Source organism: Dryobates pubescens, chromosome 8 (genome assembly GCF_014839835.1).
Source record: "Dryobates pubescens isolate bDryPub1 chromosome 8, bDryPub1.pri, whole genome shotgun sequence".
Taxonomy (NCBI): domain Eukaryota; kingdom Metazoa; phylum Chordata; class Aves; order Piciformes; family Picidae; genus Dryobates; species Dryobates pubescens.
This window is the reverse complement of record NC_071619.1, coordinates 27204772-27226285: the sequence shown is the minus strand read 5'-3', so window position 1 is coordinate 27226285 and position 21514 is coordinate 27204772. Positions and strand designations below refer to the sequence as shown.

Sequence of the window (21514 nt, the reverse complement as noted above, 5' to 3'; positions counted from 1 at the left end):
ATAAATATAGCTTTTAAAACCCAAACAGATCTGAAAGATCATACACTACCTGAGATCTGAACATTTTGATCATTTGAGAGATACAGAAAAGCTGTGGAAAAGTCATAGAAAGATGTGAATGTTGCAACATTAGATTAGGTATTAGATTTAGGGCTGCTGCAATCCATATGATACCCAGAAGGTTATGGGTCAGGCATGTAAACCTGGTTAATGAAGGCCAAGTGAAAAATACTATGACTAATAACAGCAAGGCACATTAATGGATAACTGGGGACAGGATTAACATGACTGATGAGGACATGTACACTGAAACATGGTTAGTAGTAGTATATATAAATTCTTTTCCCTGAGGATCTGAACTGAAATACAAAAGATTCCCTCAAATTGTAGTAAATTAAGTCTTGCCACATTTTTGAAAAAGGTCTTAATAAAAACATATTCAAAAGGCAGAATATTCACTGGACCAAGCACTTTGATGACATTTTTAAGCCAATGAAACTTGGTCATCTCCCTGATTTGGACCTCCAAAAACTTCTCTTTGGAAATTAAATAAAGTTCAAATCATAGAGATGAAGCACCTTACCAGATTTTGTGGTCTTTTAAGTTTAAGGGCTATTTTGGCTTCATTTTGCTTTAAACATGAAAAATTTCTTATCAACAAGTCAAGTTCTGCAAGAGACACTCCAAAATAAAACAGGCTGTAGGGAGATTCTGGTTTCTGACAACACAGCTATGTTCTATGCAGGATTTTCAAATGAAAAGTTTGCTTGTGGACGTGCTTCCATGCTGCAAATAAACAAACTGGGAATTAACATCACACATTGCCATGTGATTACCACAATAGTGAACAGCAATGAACACTAAATGTTTAAAATCATTCTTTCAGGTCATTATCATCAGTCTTTCCATTTTCATTTAAAAAAAGAAGAAGAAGAAGTAATTTTCCTCTAACAAAACACCTCCTCAGCACAAAGAACTAAAAAGAGCAGCCATCCACCCACCCACGACTAATGGGAAAACAAATTTATTTGTATATATTCCCATAGGTCTCCTTTTGCTTGCCAATATCCAGTCTTTAAACCATTAGTAATGAAAAATAAACAAACACAAAAAAACCCAAAACCCAACATATTTAGCTGCTGATTTTTGTTACCATGTTTTGCTAAAGAAAAAAAAATCAATATCAACTCCTCATAGCAGCGTTTCAACCATGGGATGTTGTGTTTTGGTTTTTTCCCCCACTTAGGTAGGTAAATAAGAACATTTAGGAATGTATTGATCTAAACATGTCCAAAATCACTCACATTAGCATACAAAACTCATAGGTAATCATACATACATACATATTTTTCTAATCAATGCATGACAAAACAAGAATGACCCTTATAGATTCTGCTGGAGCAATACTTGAAAACAACAGTGACACGAATGAGAGGCAATCCAAGAAGGCTTTTTATTTTCTAAACAACCATTCAGAATCCCTAGATGGTTCTCCTGATGTTCTAACACTTAAGTTTTTCATTATTATTAAGAAATGAAGGTCTAATTAGCTATTGCTTTGCTGGATAGCAAGGGTAATCTTTCCTCCTACCTGCAATGAAAATGCACTCTTCTGCCAAAGGTCAGAGCTTCTCAAATACTCCCCCACCCCCAGGTGATTATTAGTTCTGTAAGGATTTCCCTTTCCCTGGGGTGGCAGCCCTTGTGCAGCAGCAGGGTCTCAAATTTGTCTGGTTTTACTATAGAATCATAGAGTGGTAGGGGTTGGAAGGCACCTCAGGATCATCAAGTACAACCCCGCTGTCAGAGCAGAATCATCTAGGGCAAGGCACACCAGAACAGGTCCAGACAGATTTTGAGTCCCCTGAGAAGGAGACTCCACAGCCTCTGTGGGCAGCCTGTTCCAGGCTTGGCCACCCTTACAGTGGAAAGGGTTTTCCTCATGTTGAGATGGAACTTTCCGTATTCCATTTTGAGTCTGTCGCCCCTTGTCACATCACAGGGCATGAGTGAAAAGAGATTGGCCCCTTCTTCTTGACACCCACCCTTCATATATTTGTAAACATTAATAAGATGCCCTCTACTCTTCTCCAAGCTAAACAGTCCCAGGTCTGTAAAGTGATTAATGGCTGCAGCACTCAAAGTTTTATGAAATCCCAAGCAAAGGAAAAGGCCACCTTCAGAGGAATTTTAGAAAGTGAACAAGAGGAAGTTAGTTTAGAAAGTGAACAAGAGGAAGTTAGATCTTGCTTTAACAATGACTAAATACAAGTGTTTTTATTTTTTTTTAATGGATCCTAACACAGCGCAATGACTACTGTAGACTGAGGGGTTTAGAACTTTACTCATCCCAATCCATTATACAAAATAAAAATGAGTCTTCCCGACATTAGCTGAGGAAACAAAACACAGATGGTTAATTAACAAGCAAAAGGGATAAAAAACTGGAACATTAGAAACAAATCCTTTCCTGAGCAATAGCAGTGATGAGTCCTGTGACTTATGCCTCTGATGTTTGGATTACCTCATGTTCATCAATGTCTTACTAAGCTTACTAAGCTTTTGGCACCCTTGAATCTTTTATAAGACCTTTTTTTTTTTTTTTGGAACGTCTTGATGTCAAGCCCAATGAAGGGCTTGCAATTGAGCTCACAGTGAACCTTTTGCACAGCAGAAATTTGGAGCACTCCCTTGTATTGATCATCTATTTTTTTCCAAATGCATAGAAAAACCTTGAGGCTTCTGTCATATTGGGTTGAGTTAAAATTGGTTAACAAGAGCAACATTATTCACAACACAAGCAGACTGACAGATTATCTCACACTTAGAGTGTGTAATCAGAAATGCAGTATTTTTCTTTTCAGGAGCCAAGCAAAATTCAACACAAACTGAACAATTTAGTCCATGTATCCATGTAGACAGCTCACTATGTACACAGTTATGTCTGTTTCAATTTGAGGTTATATTTATCCTTTACAATCCTTCTCTTCAGCCTACAGACAGAGCAATTGGCACATGCATGCATTTTGCAGGAGAGCAGACAATACTGTATCATGGATCTCCTGGCATGTTGCTTAGAAGTGCCTCGTGCAGATGTTTCCTCACATCAGGAAGACCTTTCTGCAGCAGGATTCAAACTCAGGAGTCAGTTTGAATGTTTTACGTATGCTATAAATTCTCCTATTCCCTTTGTGTGATTACTTACTGATATCCACCTTTCAAGACAACTTTTTACTCATTTCAAGTTACATTGGTACATCAATTCTTGTATACTTAGAGGGGGAAAGAGAGTAGTAATAAAGTTCTCATCTTTATTCATACCAACTCGATCCAGATTTTTAAACATGAACATAAACCTGTTTACAAGAAATTCCATCTTCTCACCTCAAAATTGTTTTTAGTTGAATTTTACACTGTATTTAAAAAAAAAATAAATATATATATATACTGCAATGAAGTTGCTGAGCTCATGAAACAAAGCCCTTTATCACCTTCACTACATGAGCTAAGCCCATAAAGAGAAGCAGGCAAATCTTACTGCTAACTTACTAGTTCTCTCTTTTGTTCACTTCAGTCCAACAGCAGTTTTTTCAGTCAGATTGTGTTACTTACCACCAAATGATTCAATTGTCTGCAGAGGTTCTCGTTGGCTTACTGATTTCTGACTTAACAACAACAAAAAGCATTTAAGAGTTCCTGAAATGGCTAATTAACTTATTTTCTTTACTGCTGCACAGTAAAGATTGCTAAACCAGATCCATAGTGAACTGGCTACATTATAGTGATCCAAACAAGAAGATGGTCTGAGATTCCTCCAAAAACCACTTCTAACCCCTAGTGACATTATTGTCATCACACCAATGTAACATCTCCCTGCAGCCAGTCTGTGGTTACTGCACTTGCTAAACTCACTTGTTTCTGAGGTTCCCATCACTTCTGTGAACCTGACTTAGAATTTTGTTCCTTCCCAATAGCTTAAGTAGAAGTTGAAAGAAACAAAACTGAAATACATTTGTCATCATATTCAGTCAACCCCACTAACTAGCCAATAATCCAACATTTCAGATATTCCTCTTTTTGCCTCCCACCCTTCCACCAAGGCTGCCCTTGTTATTCCTGTTTTAATACCATAATATATTGTTTCACTTAAATAAAGCTTCTCCAGACTTATGTGGCTACAGAAGATGGGAGAGAATAAAAGATAGAAACCACGACAAACTCTCCCACAGACACTACTTTGTACAGCAGAAAGAATATATCACTACATATTGCTTGCTAAAGGGAGAGAGCACTTTGGGCACCAGAACTGTCATTTGGAGTCAAATACCTGCAGCCCAAACTAATTTATTTTTTTTTTTAAACAAAATTTGATGAGCTCATATATACTTCCATACAAGGTAATCATAACACAGCATCCTTAATGCAGAACAACAGGGAAGATCTTAACTCAAAATTAAACCACACTGCAGTTACTTCAGCCAACAGGTTTTCTATTACACCACAAGTGCCTGGTGGGGTATCCAGTTAGGTGTTGGTGCTCAGGCTGTGCTGACTTATGAATACAATACCAGATTTTGACCTTTAATTATTTTTCTGTAGCAGGGGGGACTCATTCCTACTGACAAAAGTAAATGGAAGAAAGATGGTTTCTTCCTGTAAAGATTCTGATATTTGGAGGATAAAGGTGATTACAGAGAAGTGTTGATTCTAGTTAATGGATTTTTCCTTTCTTAATAAAGTTCCCCTCATGTTATAATATGACTTCTGTAAGACAAAATATATCTTAATTCCTGTTAATGGCACTGTCGAATGTTAATATCAATGAGTCAAAGCAAAATTATTTTCAAAAGCACTGAGGAGTTACATTAGGATGAATGAGATCTCTGGGTTATGGTCTGTTATGCAAGGAAGGCATTTTTTGTATTTCAGGGACTGAATATTTCTTGGTCTTTTGGCATAAACATAATGACCATTCTTCCATGGCATAGGTTGTCTGTTTTTCTCACTCCACATGGGTGCCTTGCCAGAAAGATATTTTGCTGATGACATAAGCAAATGTTGGCCAGAGGCAGACCAGAGGAAATAATAATCACCTTGGAAATGAAATTCATGCCAGCCATAACATACACTGGAACTGAATTACTATCCCAAGTTCCCTTCCTCTTATGCTGTGTCACAGCTGAAGGTTTATCCAGCCAAAGGTTCAATTCATACTGACAGATGAGATAGACGGCTGGGAAATGAGGACTGTCAAATAGCTCCTGACCCTATAAGCCCTTCCAAATCGATGAAGTAACTACTGCCTCCAAACAGTGTTAGAGTAGCTGTGTTTTTTTTATTTCAGAGCTCTCACAAGGAATGATCAACTAAATTATTGAGGGGTATCCCAAATATTTTTTTTTTTTGTCTCTTTCTTTAAGCTTTCCCACAATTCTCCCATATGCTTTTGTTACAAATGGGCTATTTGGTTCTTGATTACTAATGCAAGAGATATGAAAAGAAAATATCCAGACCATAGGACTCAATGCTTCCCAGTAATGAGACTAATCCTATTTATTCAACTTGTAGAGAAAAAATAAAGATTTCCATTTAAACAAATGCTATAATGGCATGATGAATATTAAATCACTCTTCAATGGAACGCAGACATCCAGATTACATTCCTAATGGGCTCTGACTCTGAATAATCCAAACTGTGAAGCCTTTCCCCCCCCCCGCCTTCTTATTTAATTCTTCAGTCTAATGATGCATTTGCTTCTAAAATTATTGCAGAAATTCTTAAAATAACTTCCAAAGCAACATATCCAAACATTAATACACTTCAAAGTTAATGCAGAAGGTACAAAAGGCCTGCACAGCACAACTCAAGGAAGAGAAAAACTCTGCCACTTTTACATGTCTTTGCCAGGAAGGGATCCTTGCATAGCTGTGAATAGCTAGCTAGACATTGACAAGTTTCAGCAGCATACTGAAATCAAAGTAAGGGGCCTCGTTTATAATCACACAAGTTTATAGCCACACAAATATCTCAGTGGTCAATGCTTCCCATTTCTCGGCAATTTTTATACAATGGAATAAGCACAGCTACTCCATCTTGTAGGATGATGCACTAAATTCTGAATTGCTCAGGTGCTACAATAAAAGAACCTCACTAAATGGATAGTTTAAAGTCATAAAGGTATTGTATAACACAGATGGCTCCAGTACTAAGTATACAACTCGGGGTTCTGCTCTGAGCCCAAGTAACTCCAAGTGCCTTGAGATCTGCATGGTTGAGAACTTCTCTGTAGTTTCACATCAGCGAATTCCTGAATCACAAGAATGTTTCACTGGCAAGAATTCACATTTCTTCCTTTACTACCTTTTCAATACCTCTGCTTGCATTCACCTCCATCCAAAAAACAAGCAAGCTTCGCTTACCCTTCTTGATCATTGCTCCTTCTTTTTTAGTTAGGGAAAAGTATCTTCCTTTCCTGCTTGCTGTTACAAACCAAAAGATTATCTTGCATTTCAATGAGGGCTAGGAGAATGGCCCCAGCATTTGTTTCATTTCACAGAATGAATGATACCTATTTCATATTCCAGAAAGATCACTGCGGTACAATCTATTTACAGTCTTAACTTGTCTTTTGAGACACTCCCCCACCCAGAAAAAAAATTAAAAAAAAAAATAAAAAATTGTGACTTTAAGTGTAAATGTAATCTTGGATTGCATGGATCAGACTTTTCAAGTTCCCAGATGTGGAACAAAAGGCTGGTTTTGTCTAATAATTTTGCTACACTATATATACAAAAATACAGCAGTCCAATTTGCAAACATATGAATGTATCACAAGGATATTGAATACTGTTCAGGAATGGTAATAGCACATATTCACTGGTAACCACAAATATGTCAAAAGTCATTTGGACTCTCAGGGTTCTATAAAAATTACATTCTCTACCATACTTAAACTCTAAGATGATTTCAGGAGTTTTACATTCATTGTGGTCCTCAAGATTAATCCCTGCTATGAAAACAATGACTAATAATGTTATATATTCCCTAATATACTCAGTCACCACACTTAGCCAGAGAAACAAAAAGAAGCTTTCCAAGTACATTCATTCATTCACTATTTATCACTAATCAACAGAGAAAAGGAACAGTCACGGGCAAAGCATTAGCCCCAGTCTATGGAAAAGATGCTGAAGAAAGCCAGAAAAGCCACCAAAACCCCCATTTAACCACTAAAAAAAACCCAACAAAAAACACAGTATGAGAAAGAGAAGGAATAGGATTTCTCTCTCAATAAGGAAGACGTAAAGCAGTGATGGGAAGCCACATCAGTTCTTAATTGGGTAAAACAAAATAGAATCCATTTCCATCCAGGAAGGATGGACCTCCAAAGTGATATCAGAAATACTACTAAGAGGGACTGGGTAAAGGCAAGAAGGGAGAAGAGAGAATGTGTTTCCTTGATTCCAAATATGAACAGCTGAACACATTTACACACTAGCACATACAGAAATATAGACACACTTTAGCACTTTCCCTGAAATCCACACATAAATGCACGTGCATAAAGACACTCACACATCCATATGAATTCTGTATCAATCCCCTACCACTTTTCACAAAAGATAATAGAGACTGGGAACCTATTCATAAAAGTTCATGGTATACTGAGGTATTTAACTATTTTCTCAGAAGGATGGTGTTACTGCCTGCAGCCCTACCTATATCCTCCAGGACAAACTGTTCAGTTCTTGTCTCTTGTCTTCAATTTCCAGATATGCACTTATTGAACAATTTCTAAATTAATGTAAAAACATTCTCTAACAAATGTGAACTAAAGAAACTCCCTTCTGGAATTATTTCCTCAGATTCTCTGCTCAAGTACATCAAATCATCCTCGCATTTCACTTTATCATTTTCACATGCCAGAACAAACAGCTTAGCTTTATGCCACGGCTTGAAAAGTCAAGATTCATAATACAATCACTCAGAGAAAGAAAGTCCAAGAACTTCAGATGACACACACAATTTTCAAAGGCTTCTCTGGTCAAAATGAATTAATTTGCACCCTTCGGTTCCAGGCTGGTGAGCTTTGCACTTCCTTTCAACAGTGTGTGCTGCATTATGAAACATTTCTCTGTTTCAGAGTATAAAAAGGGAAAAAACAGAGTTACCAAAAGCTACTAGATTCTACAAAACTGACCCTGGAGACTGTTCACCAAAATGTTAAAATGAGTTTCAGAGTCCAACAGAATGGCATTCAATAAGTCCAAGCGCCGGGTGCTGCACTTTGGCCACAACAACCCCATGCAGAGCTACAGGCTGGGGTCAGAGTGGCTGGAGAGCTGCCAAACAGAGAGGGACCTGGGGGTGCTGATTGACACCTGCCTAAATGTGAGCCAGCAGTGTGCTCAGGTGGCCAAGAAGGTCAATGGCATCCTGGCCTGCATTAGGAATAGTGTGGCCAGCAGGAACAGGGAAGTCATTGTGCCCCTGTACTCTGCATTGGTTAGACCGTACCTTGAGTACTGTGTCCAGTTCTGGGCCCCTCAGTTTAGGAAGGACATCGAGACACTTGAACGTGTCCAGAGAAGGGCAACAAGGCTGGGGAGAGGCCTTGAGCCTATGAGGAGAGGCTGAGGGAGCTGGGATTGTTTAGCCTGGAGAGGAAGAGGCTCAGGGGAGACCTCATTGCTCTGTACAACTAATTGAAGGGTGGTTGTAGCCAGGAAAGGGTTGGTCTCTTCGCTCTAGCAACCAGCACTGAGTTTTTTAAAAGAAATTGCATCCTCTCTTTGCAAAACATTTTTCAAACTATAAAAATGGTCAAAATAATGTCCTTAACCTCCCTCAAATTTATGAGCAAGTTGCCTGAAACTCTCCAAACTGCCTAAAAGTTTCTGCCTGGCTTCTGCTACCATTAAACTTCTAGGTATGGTATGATAGTGTTCATTCAGAACAAAGGCTGTGCCATATCTTTAAGCTCATTTTTATATGATATCAGGCATTGCCCTGCAAGTATTTAATGAATAGCTTTTATGGGAAACAACTTCTGTCCACTGCTCCCATGCCCTGCTAGGAATTATAAGGGGGTTATAGCGGGATAAGTCTTAAATTAGCACACTTACTCAGATACGTTAAAAGTCAAAGTACTAAAATTAATTTATAAGTAACAATTTGAAATGAAGTTGACTTTCTTTAATTACATTTAGTGTTATACACTGTGATGCATTACTTAAAACAAAACAAAACACAACACTATCAAAAATGACAAAAATCCATGCTTAATTTAAATTGGACAATTACTTTAAGTGCTGCTACAGTCAAACTAGTGATTTAAGGATAAATATGGGAACACACAATGCCACTTTTTCAATAGCTTCCAGATCAAATTCAATGTAAAAGTCAAAAGGTCAATTTGCTTTCTTTTTTCTACCCCACTGCATCACAAACTCCCTGTGGGACTTGAAATTTCAACTTGGACAAATTCTTTCTTTCCTGGCACTATCCACAGCAACAATGATAGTTCTAAATTATCAATGATTCTCTTTTCACAGAGAAGCCTTCATTTTACCCAGGTAGAAATTTAAGACTTTGTATTATCTGGAGTCCAGACATCCAGTATCCCTGGTTATGCATAAATAACTAGGTGGTGCAGCATTTGCATAGAATAAATTCTTCTTGTTGGAAGAAAAGGTGCTTAGGCCTAGTCACTTCCTCCTTTTGTAATCTACAGCAGCTGTAACAGATGTCCAAGGATTCCTTCCCTAAGTCATTGTTGTGCAGATGCATGACTATTTAAAGAAGTTATGTTGTTCTGTGGCCATCTGCTAAAGTTCTATCAATTTTAATATTCAAACACAAAAAACCTGTTGCTTCTCTGCAAACATTCCAGCTGGTATGTTCCAACCAACTGAAAAAAATAAACAAATGCATTTTTAATAGCATACGCAATCTCAAACACAGCACATGCAGAAATACTCTGACACACTCTGGCATTGTCAGATTTGCTGAACAGGCACATATCAACACACGTGGAGTTGGTTCGAGATTCTCTGTATTTGTATTAAACAAGGGCATGCTCACTCAAAAATCTGTAGAGAAATATGGCAGCCCAAGTGAAGTGGGGGTCTGCGAACGGAAATTATGATACAAAAAGCAGAAGATAAGTTCTGTTATAGCAACCAGAACAAAATTTGCAACACTAAAAGTTTTTGGGTCTTGTTTCTTTGTTTTCTGGAGTTTTTGGTTTGGGTTGGGTTTTTTTAGCAAATTTGATCAGTGATGTTTCTACATCCAGAAATTCATGAAAATTAAATGTTTAACTTCCCAGCACGTGTTTACACGCATGTCTGTAGAGGCACAATAGAGGTTCCTGTAGAGGAAACAGGACTTCAAAACACATCAGTGCAGATGAATATTTTTAGAATGACAAAACAGATCTGATTTCTGGTTTAGGTTCTTTCACAGGTGGATAGACACACTACCACAGAACACCACGTGACTATCATTGACAAACTTAAGGTCAATACATTTTTCCCCAGAAAATTAACATTAAATACCATGATTTTCATAGACATTTTAAGTAGAATAGTGCATGTAACATGACCCTGGTCTCTGGATCTCTTACTGGAATTTGCCACTTAATTCTGCTGCCTAAATAATATCTCAACTCAACTTCTCCAGAACCGAGCTTTTTCTTGCTATTATCCATTTCTCCACCATAAATGACAAAATCTGAAACTAGTTTTGCATTTGTTACCCTGCTTCTACCATTTCCATTTAGCACTCTCTTTTTCTTTAAAACTTTTGCATGTTTCCAGTGAAACCTCTCCTTTTGTTGTTAGAGTATTTAAGGCATTTCACTGAAAAGCCCACATTCCTTCACTGAACTTGTATATACAGACTTGTATCTGTAGCTTCACTGTGAAACAAAACATATTTTATCATGAGAACAACAATATTAAGAGGTCTGTTGGGCATGACAACTCAGTATTTCTAATTGCCAAGTCTGTTGCTTATCCTTAGCCAGAGCAGAAATTGTAATCCAAAATGTATGCCTGATAAGAGACAAGTAATTAATGAAGTAAATAGGTTTCAGTTCTCGTATAGCACAGCATTACTACAGTGCAAGGTTTCTTTTGCCTTTAGAATATTTGAAGGCTTCCAGAAGGAGGACACCAAAGGATCAGCTGGTTTTTAGAGACCAGCAAATGGATGAAAATGTTACTCAAGGAAATGGTAGAACTTCTAAAGAGCATATAGAAAAGGACCCTTTATTACAGTAAACCACAACAGCCCAGTGCTGGAAATTCTCTGTAATCATAAACATGATCTTCAAGTGACTTTGCCTCTTCATGGCCAGCAGTCAACTCCTGCACACTGAGCAGGGAACTGTTGCTAGAGATGCATAAGCACAGCTCAGCTGAAGCTAATTAATGAGGGCAACGGGCTTGCTCTGGGAGCCAGGATGCTATACTTGAGCTTAATGTGGGAACTAAGTTATTTATCCCCTGTTTACTGATGCTTGCCCAGAGCTGGCAAGGTTCAGCTGTCTTTTATGATGGAAGTTCTTCTTATGGAAGTAATATAAGATGGTTACAGAATTTGCTTGGGCAGAGTACCCTTTTCAGCAAGTTTTAGCCCAAAGTATCAGTTTTGCTGAAGGAAATGCATCAGATGTTGTGAAAATGTTAACTCTACCTTTTGGTTTTATGCCAGGAAGTATATCACTGTGAAATAGTCCAAACAGAGAATAGAGTAATAAAACATGTGAAAAAAAAAAAAAACTATAACAGTTACTGTGAAAATTAATTTTTAAAGAGAACAGTACTTAGCTTTGATAGAAATTGTTTTCTGGGAATGCAAAGAGGCCAGGCTGAACTTCCTTGCACAGCTATGTGACCCCTGACAATCAATGCCAACACTTTATTAATATTTTACCAATAAAGTGTGAGATGATTCAAACTTTGGATGCCTTAGTAGGTGTTGCTAAGCAACTTGGCTGCTTGTCTGAGAACTAGCTTTCATAGCAACCTTTGTTTCAAACCAAAGACCTTCATCCACTCAAAACATTGGCCTCTTTGTCAATGAAAAAACCCAGGAACTCATATTCCATCTCTCCTGCTATAGATTCTTGTCCATCTCCCAGTTAAAAAGGAATTAATGCAATAGCATCTGAAATCCTCCACTTCACTTACCATAATCGCTGTCATAAAATACTATGAATTTCTGCCACCGCAGCTCTGTGACCAGTTTCAGCATAACATCATTGAGGCGGACAGGTGGTCGGGCAGCCAGAGTGTACTCCTCCTCCTCCAAACTGGGGTTCAGGTGACAGGCTGTGCGTGGGGAGCCCCCCGTGTTGCGCTGTACAAAAAGGTGCGGGATGTGCATGGCATCCGTCAGGGACTGCAGAGCATTGGCCGAGGCACAACCAGTGGATGTCACTAAGGCTAAGATCCCCAGGGTCATCAGGTCACACGCTGAATACAAACAGGAAATAAAGCAGGGTTAGAACAAGCTCAACAATTCCTTTGTCCAACCTAGATGTGAAGAAGGGAACAAGACAGGCTTCAGCCTTGCCATTAACACAGGGCTGAAATTAATTCAATTACATCAGGCATCAGCTGAAGCCTTTCAGTTAGGTCCTGTATCTGTACAGCAGGAAACAATATCTGCAATCTGTACTGATAAGTCAAAGTTGAAGACAGATAACATTACTACCGCCATTTCTTCAGACAGAAGCTGATGCAGATGGAGATTACAGCCCTTGTTTCAGGTCATTCTCAGTGGAAGAAGGAACTGAACTTTCCAACTGACTGCTTTTACCTCTTAATATTTGTTATGCACATTGGATGAAACTTCAGACAATAAAGAGCAATTTCAGTTTCAAGGATTTGTCTTATACAACAGCGTTTTGAAGGATTTTTAAACTGAAGGAAAAAAAAACATCATTCACTGCATGCCTCAGAGCAACAAGGAAGCAACAAAGGCACTTGTTAGAACAAAGGCAACTTATGAATGACTGAACAATCGTTAATAATATTGTAGCTATCTTTAAAAAGCTCTGGAAAAGCACATACCATTTAAAAACACAGCAAATACATTTGAGCCCATCTGCTCTTGAGAATGAAGCCTTACGTGAGTGTGAGAGACCATGAAGGTTGGGCAGCCCTGGGCAGGGCCCTGGTCAGCCTTGCTTTGCTGTTTAGGACAGATTGCAACTTAGCTTTTCCCAGAACTCTCTCCAGGTAAAACAACCTGATACTTAGCTGAGGTTGGAAAATGTTTCCAGCCGATGCCCCCAGCTAAGCAGCTATTTAGTCAGTGGTGGTGGTAAGACTGTATGGCAGCTGTTGATGCCCATTTTTACTAAACCTCTTGAATGATCAGCAGCACAGTTGACCCCTGGGAACTCATCACCAGGGGCTTGTAGATCAGTGTCACACTGGCCCTGAGGGTTCCCCAAGGGCACTTGGCAGTTCCTACTCCTCTCTTTCATTGGAGAGGGCTAGGGGCCAGCTCAGGGTTTCACCAGCTATTTCAGTCCCTAGGCAACCACCAGCACAAACACAACCTGCCCAGAGGAAGCCAGCTACTTGGCTTCACCAGGACAGAGGCACAGCACAATAAAGCCAGACAGGAGGTGACTGGAGATGCTCTACAGTCCTATTGCAGTCTAGGGGAACTTGCTAACAGCAGACAAACAAAAGAGCCTCTGGAGTGTCATTCAGAACCCCTCCAGGGTGAGTAGCTAAGCAAGCAATTCATTTTCCATCTGGCAAAGAGAATCTGCCCTGGTGCTTCCCTCCTCCCCCACAGGAGGTGACAGCCTCACAGGTGACAGCACAGGCTACCCACAACATGTGCTGTGGCACTACCAGGCATACACACAAGAGACCTACTGGCCCTGCCTGTCACTGACCCACTGCCTCTCATCTCCAGCATACATGCACTGAGGGGAAAGGTAGAAATATGAACACAGCATAATAAAAGGATTTATTTTTCCTCCTCTAAACACTTCTAAGTAAGCCAAAAAGTCAAAGTTATGAATAATTAATAGTAATGAACAGTTAATTATAAATTAATTACATAAAACCACAATAATTGAACATATAAAACTTTTTCAGATGCAACCAATGAATGATGTCATAAAATATCTTCTTAGACCAGAGAGAAAATAAATATATTTCACTTTGATATGGGATAACAGAATATTTGATCTTGTCTATGCACAGAACTTTCAACATATACCCTGAAACGCAACAGAGAAAGACGAAGTGCTTTCACAATTATTTCCTTGATACAATAATATTCCTTTTCAATAAACATATGTCAGCTGCATTATCTAAATTTACTCTGTGTTGATTATAGCTATATGAAATTGTTCTTTGTTTTTCCTGAGAGATGACCTGATTTAACAGCAGGGAGACATTACATTTGCCAAATGGGAGACCCAGGTTTGGGAACAGATTTGATTTCCCAGGCTTCTTGCCAAAGAAAACCGAACATGTCATACAGGTAATTTATTTAGTCACAGTAGGGGAGGGAAGAGAGAAGTGGGAACAGAGGGAGAGAACAGCAGAGCTGAACTGTAAACCCCTGCAGAGATCACCAACCAGTGAGCTTTGCTGTCACTGAGGGCAAAGGAAGCAAGCCACATGGGTCTGCAGAAGGAACAATTTACTTACAGAGTGAATGAGAGAAAAAAAACAAAGCCCTTTCTGATGGGAGGCTGTATTCAGAGATACATTTATTTGTGGAATACAGAGCTGATCATGAGTTGTACAACAAGAGATAACTTCATTCAGTGTTAGACACTAATCAAAAGCTGCTCAATATTAGCATCAAAAAGACCAGAGAGATAACGGACCACAGCAAATGGGTCCCCTTATCTCTCAGCACAGCCCGCCAAACACAGCTGAAATAGCTCAAAGACCGTTGTGGTTGAGGCATTTTCCCAGTGTTTTGTAGCTTGTCTCAGTGGATTAAAATGAAGAATTAGTCAATACACTTCTACATTCTGATATTTTACCAATTGATTGTGTTCTGCCTGAAAGCATATGCTACACAGTAAATGCTATCTCCACTTGCCTCTCTGTTTTGAGATAGTATAGCAAGCAATAAAAAACTAGAATGACTAAAGAAAAAAAAGTTTTAATACTTTCTGAATTGCTTTCCTTTGCCAAATTACAGAACACACCATATTTCTAACAGAAGACTTTCACTACATAAAAATAAAATGGATTCCAAGAGGTTCAACCTCTATGCACATATGACACGGACGGGCAAGAATAAGCTGTTAGCACGTAAAGAAGAAAGTATTCTTTATAACTGAGTGACACAGCAAGGAACAACTACATAGCAGATTCCAAGTCATGGAAAAACTCATTAACTCTTAAGACAACTTGAAATTCCTTTGCAAGGGAATGTTCAAGGATGATACAATTACAGAAGAAAAGTCTGGTGGCAATATTTTTATGATTTCTCTTCACAGGCTTTTTTGTTGGGTTTTTTTGGGTTGTTTTTTTTGTTTGTTTTTTAAATGCACAACTTTGTCATGAAAAAATAGGTCTATAATTTTCTGGTTTGCTTCATACTAGCTATGGATTTTCAGCAACAACCAAGTATCCCTGACTATGCGACTACAAAAATCACTAATTCTGTATGGCACATGAAATTCATAACCTTCATCTTGATTTCTTGAATGTTGAAACACAGAGATTTGAAGTGCCTTGGTTCAGGTCAACCTATTACCATAAGGCAAATGGGAATCAAAAGGCCTTGAGATCTTTAGTGAACTTTACTTACTAAAATTGCACTTTTAGCAACTATATATTGATGTAAATAAGATGTTTTCATATTTATATTATAGCTATATTTACATAAATTTAAAGAAATAATATTTTTAAGTATTTGTAACGTTCAAACAATCCTGCTTTCAGACTTCATTGCTATATGAATAGCAATAGTTATTAGCTTACTGTACTAAAAACCTTTATCACCATCAGACTTCATTTTAAGAGGATACCAAAAGCCTACAAACAATACAGTAAGAAATGTATGTGTTAATGTGATGAAAACATGAGTACCACCATACCTAAAAAATAAATCTGCATTCAAGTATTTGAGCAGATTAAATTATTTCATGGCAGTTGCTTATTAATTTTGGCCTCCCTCAACAGCCTGTCTCTCAAGCTTGTACTTTGATTTCTGTAAAGTCATTCAAATTTCTGAAATTACTGATTTATCCTGCTGGATATTTTACATCTTGAACTGTTCTTTCTTCTACAGAGTTTCACAAGACACCACCTGATCTCTTCTCAATCTATTGCCCTGTTTTTTCTCTTTAGCTTCTCTGTGTCATCTCTGTCAAGATGCTGGCAGAAGTAACAAAGGTGAATATACTTTGAGCATCTTTCAATACATATTTGACTAACAAAACATACTAAACTTTTCTCTCATTGTGTGACCCACAACTCTAACTCTGGTCATATCCCATAAAGGCCGCTCTTAAGCCAAGAAGGGCAGCTATTCTTTTTCTGGCTGCACCTTACCCATACAACCTTTCTAATCATCTCATTGTGCATGAGATGATGCAAGAATTCTGCTCTACTACAATCATGTTTAAGATCTTGGGTTTCTACCATTGCCTCATGTATTCCATTGTATTTCTGAAGGCAGGTGCAGATGGCAAAGTCCTGATTTTGTACCATTCTCATAGGGATATTTGTATTAAGAGCTTTAGCTCAGATCTCTCTGTAATTAAATTCCTCTCTCTCCAAACTGCAGAGAATCAAAATACTCCAAGAAAAACTGCTTGCTCCTGGCAACATGATAGTACCACCATCTTTCAGTCTCCCTTTCATTGATTTCCTATTTTTCAACAAAGAGTAGAAACCTACTCCTTTGTTTCCACAATTATCGATGGACCAGCTGCCACTAATTTCAGATCTAACAATATCCACCTACTAGCATCCACACAGCCTCTTCAAACTTCAATGCCTTTCTGTCTCTCACTTCTGTGTATCTCTACAGCTGGTCCTACCACTCTGAACACCATCTGATCATATTTGGTAAATCACCTCCAAACTAATTTTTATTTGAAATTTGTTCTTCTTTTTCAGTTTGACTAGCTCTTAGGAGCTCTTTACTGCACTGCAAATGGAGAACTCTTTACTGCACTGCAAATGGAGAATCATCCTAACTACAAATTAGTTGCATCTTAAAAATATCACTGTTTGAAAATTGACAGATCACTTCCTTCTCACTTGGAAAGGTTTTCAAATGAATATAAAGAACTTCAGGTATGGAAATAGAATGAAAATTGAGCCAGACTGCATATACCTGATATTTCTGGTGTAGTACTCTGCAAAGAAGTAACGAACTAAGTTGGCACTTCAGTGTTTGTGACTAGGCTTCAAAGGTACCATCCTGCTGAGCTGAGCAACTTCATGCTTGCCTTAGAACTCATGTCTCACTCGGTCTGGCAGGAAACTTTTTTTTTTTTTAAATACATTATCTTTGAAAAGTAGTAGAGGGGGAAAAAAACATTTAATCATTAAAACATTAAACTCCAGAGAACAAAACAAATTCTGGTTAGAGTATCAAGGCCTGTAATTTATCCTAACTCACTCATAGCTAGTAAATCTACCAAATGACTGAGCAAGCAGATACAGAGTATCATGTGCTATCCACAAATAAACAAACAGTTACTGCATTATTCATGTGTACAAAAATTCACCAGAAATTTGGTTCATTAGCCAATTTATATATAAACTGATACACGTAAAAGTTTTGGGAGAAATACTAGAATAGAAGACAGTTAGGAGATAAAGATATCAGTTCAGAAAACTGATAAGCTGTATCTTTAATCAAGATGTATGGTCTGTGAAAAATGTATCCATAGAGGTATCCTTCAATTAAATGGAAAAAGTCCTTCTGGGAAGTTTGTCCTGAGTGTTAAAGTAGAAAGGATGACAACCAGTGGGGGGGAAGAGTGCTGTTGACCAAGCAATATTTCAAAATACAAAGAATGATACAATTCTCTCAGTTAAAATCAAAATAACACAAAGCAGAGAATTACAAATTCATAAATGGCAAGCCTTTTTGCTGTAGTACGTGAGAAAATTTTGTGAAGCTGGAGCACAAACTCCCAGATAAATCAGTCACACAGAAAAATCATAAAATACTACTAGCTATCTACATTTTAGTCCCCTTTAGGTCTCAAAAGGCCTTTAAAATTTGAATGCTTTTGTGCAAAACTAATCCATCAGGCAGACAAAAGTATAGAATTTTGTGTTTTTTAATATCACTAAAACTGCTTCTATTAAAAATGCTGATCTACATAAAGATTCAATCCTACTGTTGTTGAATTAAGGATAATGTCAAAATTAGACATCTAAGCACTCATGCAGCCTGATACTCCATTAAATGGGGTTTCCTGAAGAATATTTTTTCCCTACTTTACATTTCATGAAGTTTGCTTACTGCTCAGCTTCTTCTATTAACTGAGAAAGGCAGTTAATAATTAATTTGCATCATTGTCACATAATGCTGTGCCACACAGTTGTCCTTGCTTTGGATACTCATCGATAAATATACTCTCTTCCACTTATGTAAGCTTTTTATGTTCTATACTTACACTATGTTCCTTCAAATAGCTATGAATTTATTCTTTTTATCACTAAAACTCTACAACAAGACTATAGTTACCTGTCACAGAGTAATTGTTAATAGAGACAAAAGATAACAAATGTAGAAAGCAAAAATCTTTTATATAGCATGTTTATTGCCATAACACCTTAGATGAAGTGAAGGTGAATATTTCTTACTCCATTACACAAAACTTCAATAAAAACAAACTATCTCAGAATAAGAAAGGAAATTTGCAATTAGTCCACTGTAGCTTGGTATAAAAATCAAATCAACCGGAACACTCTAACCACTCCAACTACTTAGATGTGTACTTTTCTTGGATATAATATTTGAGAACAATAAATATTTCCTCCTTTTCATTTAAACAGAAATAAAACCTGGGGGCAGGGTCCCCTCAAATTCAGATATTTACAAGGCCAAAGCTAAAAAAAAAAGGTATAAACCTAACTGGAGAACCATTAGCATCTATGCATGGATTACATAGAATACACCAGGTTGGAAGAGACCTTCAAGATCATCGCGTCCAACCCATCAACCAATCCAACACCACCTAAACAACTAACCCATGGCACCATGACACTGCCAGCAAGACACTGACTACCACTGACTCCATGAAAATTAGAGAAGCTCATAACTGACCTATGGCAGGCCCAAATTTTTCCTTTTAGGGGAAACATGAAGGAAACAGCATTTGCCAGCAATGGAATCACAGAATAGCTTAGATTGAAAGGGACCTTAGAGATCATCAACTCCAAACTCCCTGCCATGTGCAGGGATGCCTCTCAACCAAACTTAGCTGCTCAAGGCCTCACCCAAGCTGGCCTTAAACATCCCCACAGAGGCAACATCTACAGCCTCCTTGGGCAGCCTATTCCAGAGTCTCACCACCCTCGTACTGAAGAGCTTCCTAAGACCCAGTCTACACCTGCTCTCCCTCAGCTTAAAACCATTCCCCCTTGTCCTATTGGTAGACACCCTTGTGAAAAGTCCCTCTCCAGCCTTCCTGTAGGATCCCTTCAGGTATTAGAAAGCAGCTCTAAGGCCCCTCTGAAGTCATTTCTTCTCTAAGCTGAACAACCACAGCTCCCTCAGCCTATCCTCATAGCAGAAGTGTTTCAGCCCTTGAATCATCTTTGTGGCCCTCTCCTGGACTTGCTCCAGCAGCTCTGTGTCCTTCTTATGATGAGGACCCCAGAAATGGATGCAGTACACCAGAAACGGACAGAGTAGCACCTGTCACTGTGAGCTCTCTATGGGATTTTTTTTTTCTTTTGCAACTTTGTGTCTTAAGAACTACCAAACCCGTTATATTAGATAATATATAGAGAAAAATAAATCAATTACCATTCAGTCTGTAATTTAATTCTTTCTCCATCCTTTTTTTTTTTTTAACAAAAAATAAGGAAATCTTAGGTAGCTTTTCTTATCAAATGAAATAAGACAAGGCAAATCAGTTGATAAGCAGAGTATATTTATTTTCTTTTAGGAAAACCTATCATAAATTGTACAAGTCCTTTAACTGGACATTTCAATCTCCAGTCTAGGTGAAATTCTCAGCAGGCCAGCTCAAAACACTTTGAGATCCAAAAATTAGATATGCATAATTGCTTATGGTTTGTAGGATAACTATAATTTCAGTAAGGCACCAATTATGATGAAAAGATGCCAGAAAACACATGCATACATACAAGAAAACCAGTATGAGTACATATTAATGTGTATATTTAAGTGTACATGTAACCTGTATACTAGAATATCCCTCTCAAAGGACATTCTAAAAAAAATACCTCAAAAGCTAAGGAAAGAAAGAGATTTGGAAATATTTAGCAAATTTTTTTCTTACAGATCCTACCCACAATTCCTTTTCTTCCCCCCTAGTATTCAAGCAGCCTGAGCTGGACAAGGAGGGGGAATAGGAGGAATTAAAATAAATAAATACTTATTTTTTACTCCAGAAATATGCTGACCATTTCTCACAAAACAGAGGCACACTGGTGGTATTTCCTTCCTTGTTCTGCTTTGTCCACAGTGCCCATTTACCTCTTCTGGCATTAGAAGCTGGATCTACCTGCTTAGTGTCATCCCTTGGAGCTCTTCATTACTGTTCATCGGCACTGGATGTGTAGAAGAAGCAGTATTTAGATCTTCAAGATGCTTTCAACTATGTTTTACTACCTGATGTCTTGTGCATCTATAAGTTCTCAAAGCTCTCCTGCCATTACCAGAACTGTCCTTTACCTCTAAATAATACACGGTGTCTTGTTTTGTCCATTTTCCCTAGTGTTCGGCATTTTCAGTGAACTGTCCTTGTTGGCTTGCACATACACAGATCACCTACTTTTGGTATGTAGACTGCAAAGGGCTTTTATTTTATAGGAGCTATAGATAACACACAAAATTGCATAAATCCTTTTCCTAGAATGCATATTCAAGGCAACAATTTGAAGTTTAAAGTAATTTCCCTGGAAACAAATCAAACTAAAAAGACATTTCAGTGGATGACAAAATTCCTTGTGTTTGTATCAACCTACTAAACCATCCTTAGAAAGGTGAACAGGAGCAGGAAGAGAAACAATCTAGACCACTGTTCCATTGGTGTTTATACATGTAAAGAAATTACTTCAAAATAGTAAGTAATAGACCACAAAAGTAATTACCAAAAGTAGTGCTGTGGGTTTTATTTCATCAATAGGAGCATATTAGTAGCTCTCTTCAGTCTTTAACTGTCTAAAACAAAACATAATGTCCTCTTACACCAAGCACACAAGTAGAACTGCTCTACTGGCAAAGCAGTTAAGCTCTCCACAACTGAGTGATGCCATCAAGTGGTCAACAAACGCACCAATTATTTTCCAA

The 21514-nt window shown here is 38.0% G+C and overlaps 1 protein-coding gene across 2 annotated transcripts in view; it reads right to left on the bottom strand.

The window, feature by feature from the left end:
• The window catches only part of GRID1 (glutamate ionotropic receptor delta type subunit 1), a 552748-nt gene that overhangs the window by 306605 nt on the left and 224629 nt on the right, over positions 1–21514 (bottom strand). For both annotated transcript variants that reach the window (XM_054163347.1, XM_009901703.2), the window contains exon 3: positions 12199–12483. In XM_054163347.1, coding sequence (XP_054019322.1) covers positions 12199–12483 — 285 coding nt within the window. The remainder of the gene's footprint in view (positions 1–12198; positions 12484–21514) is intronic.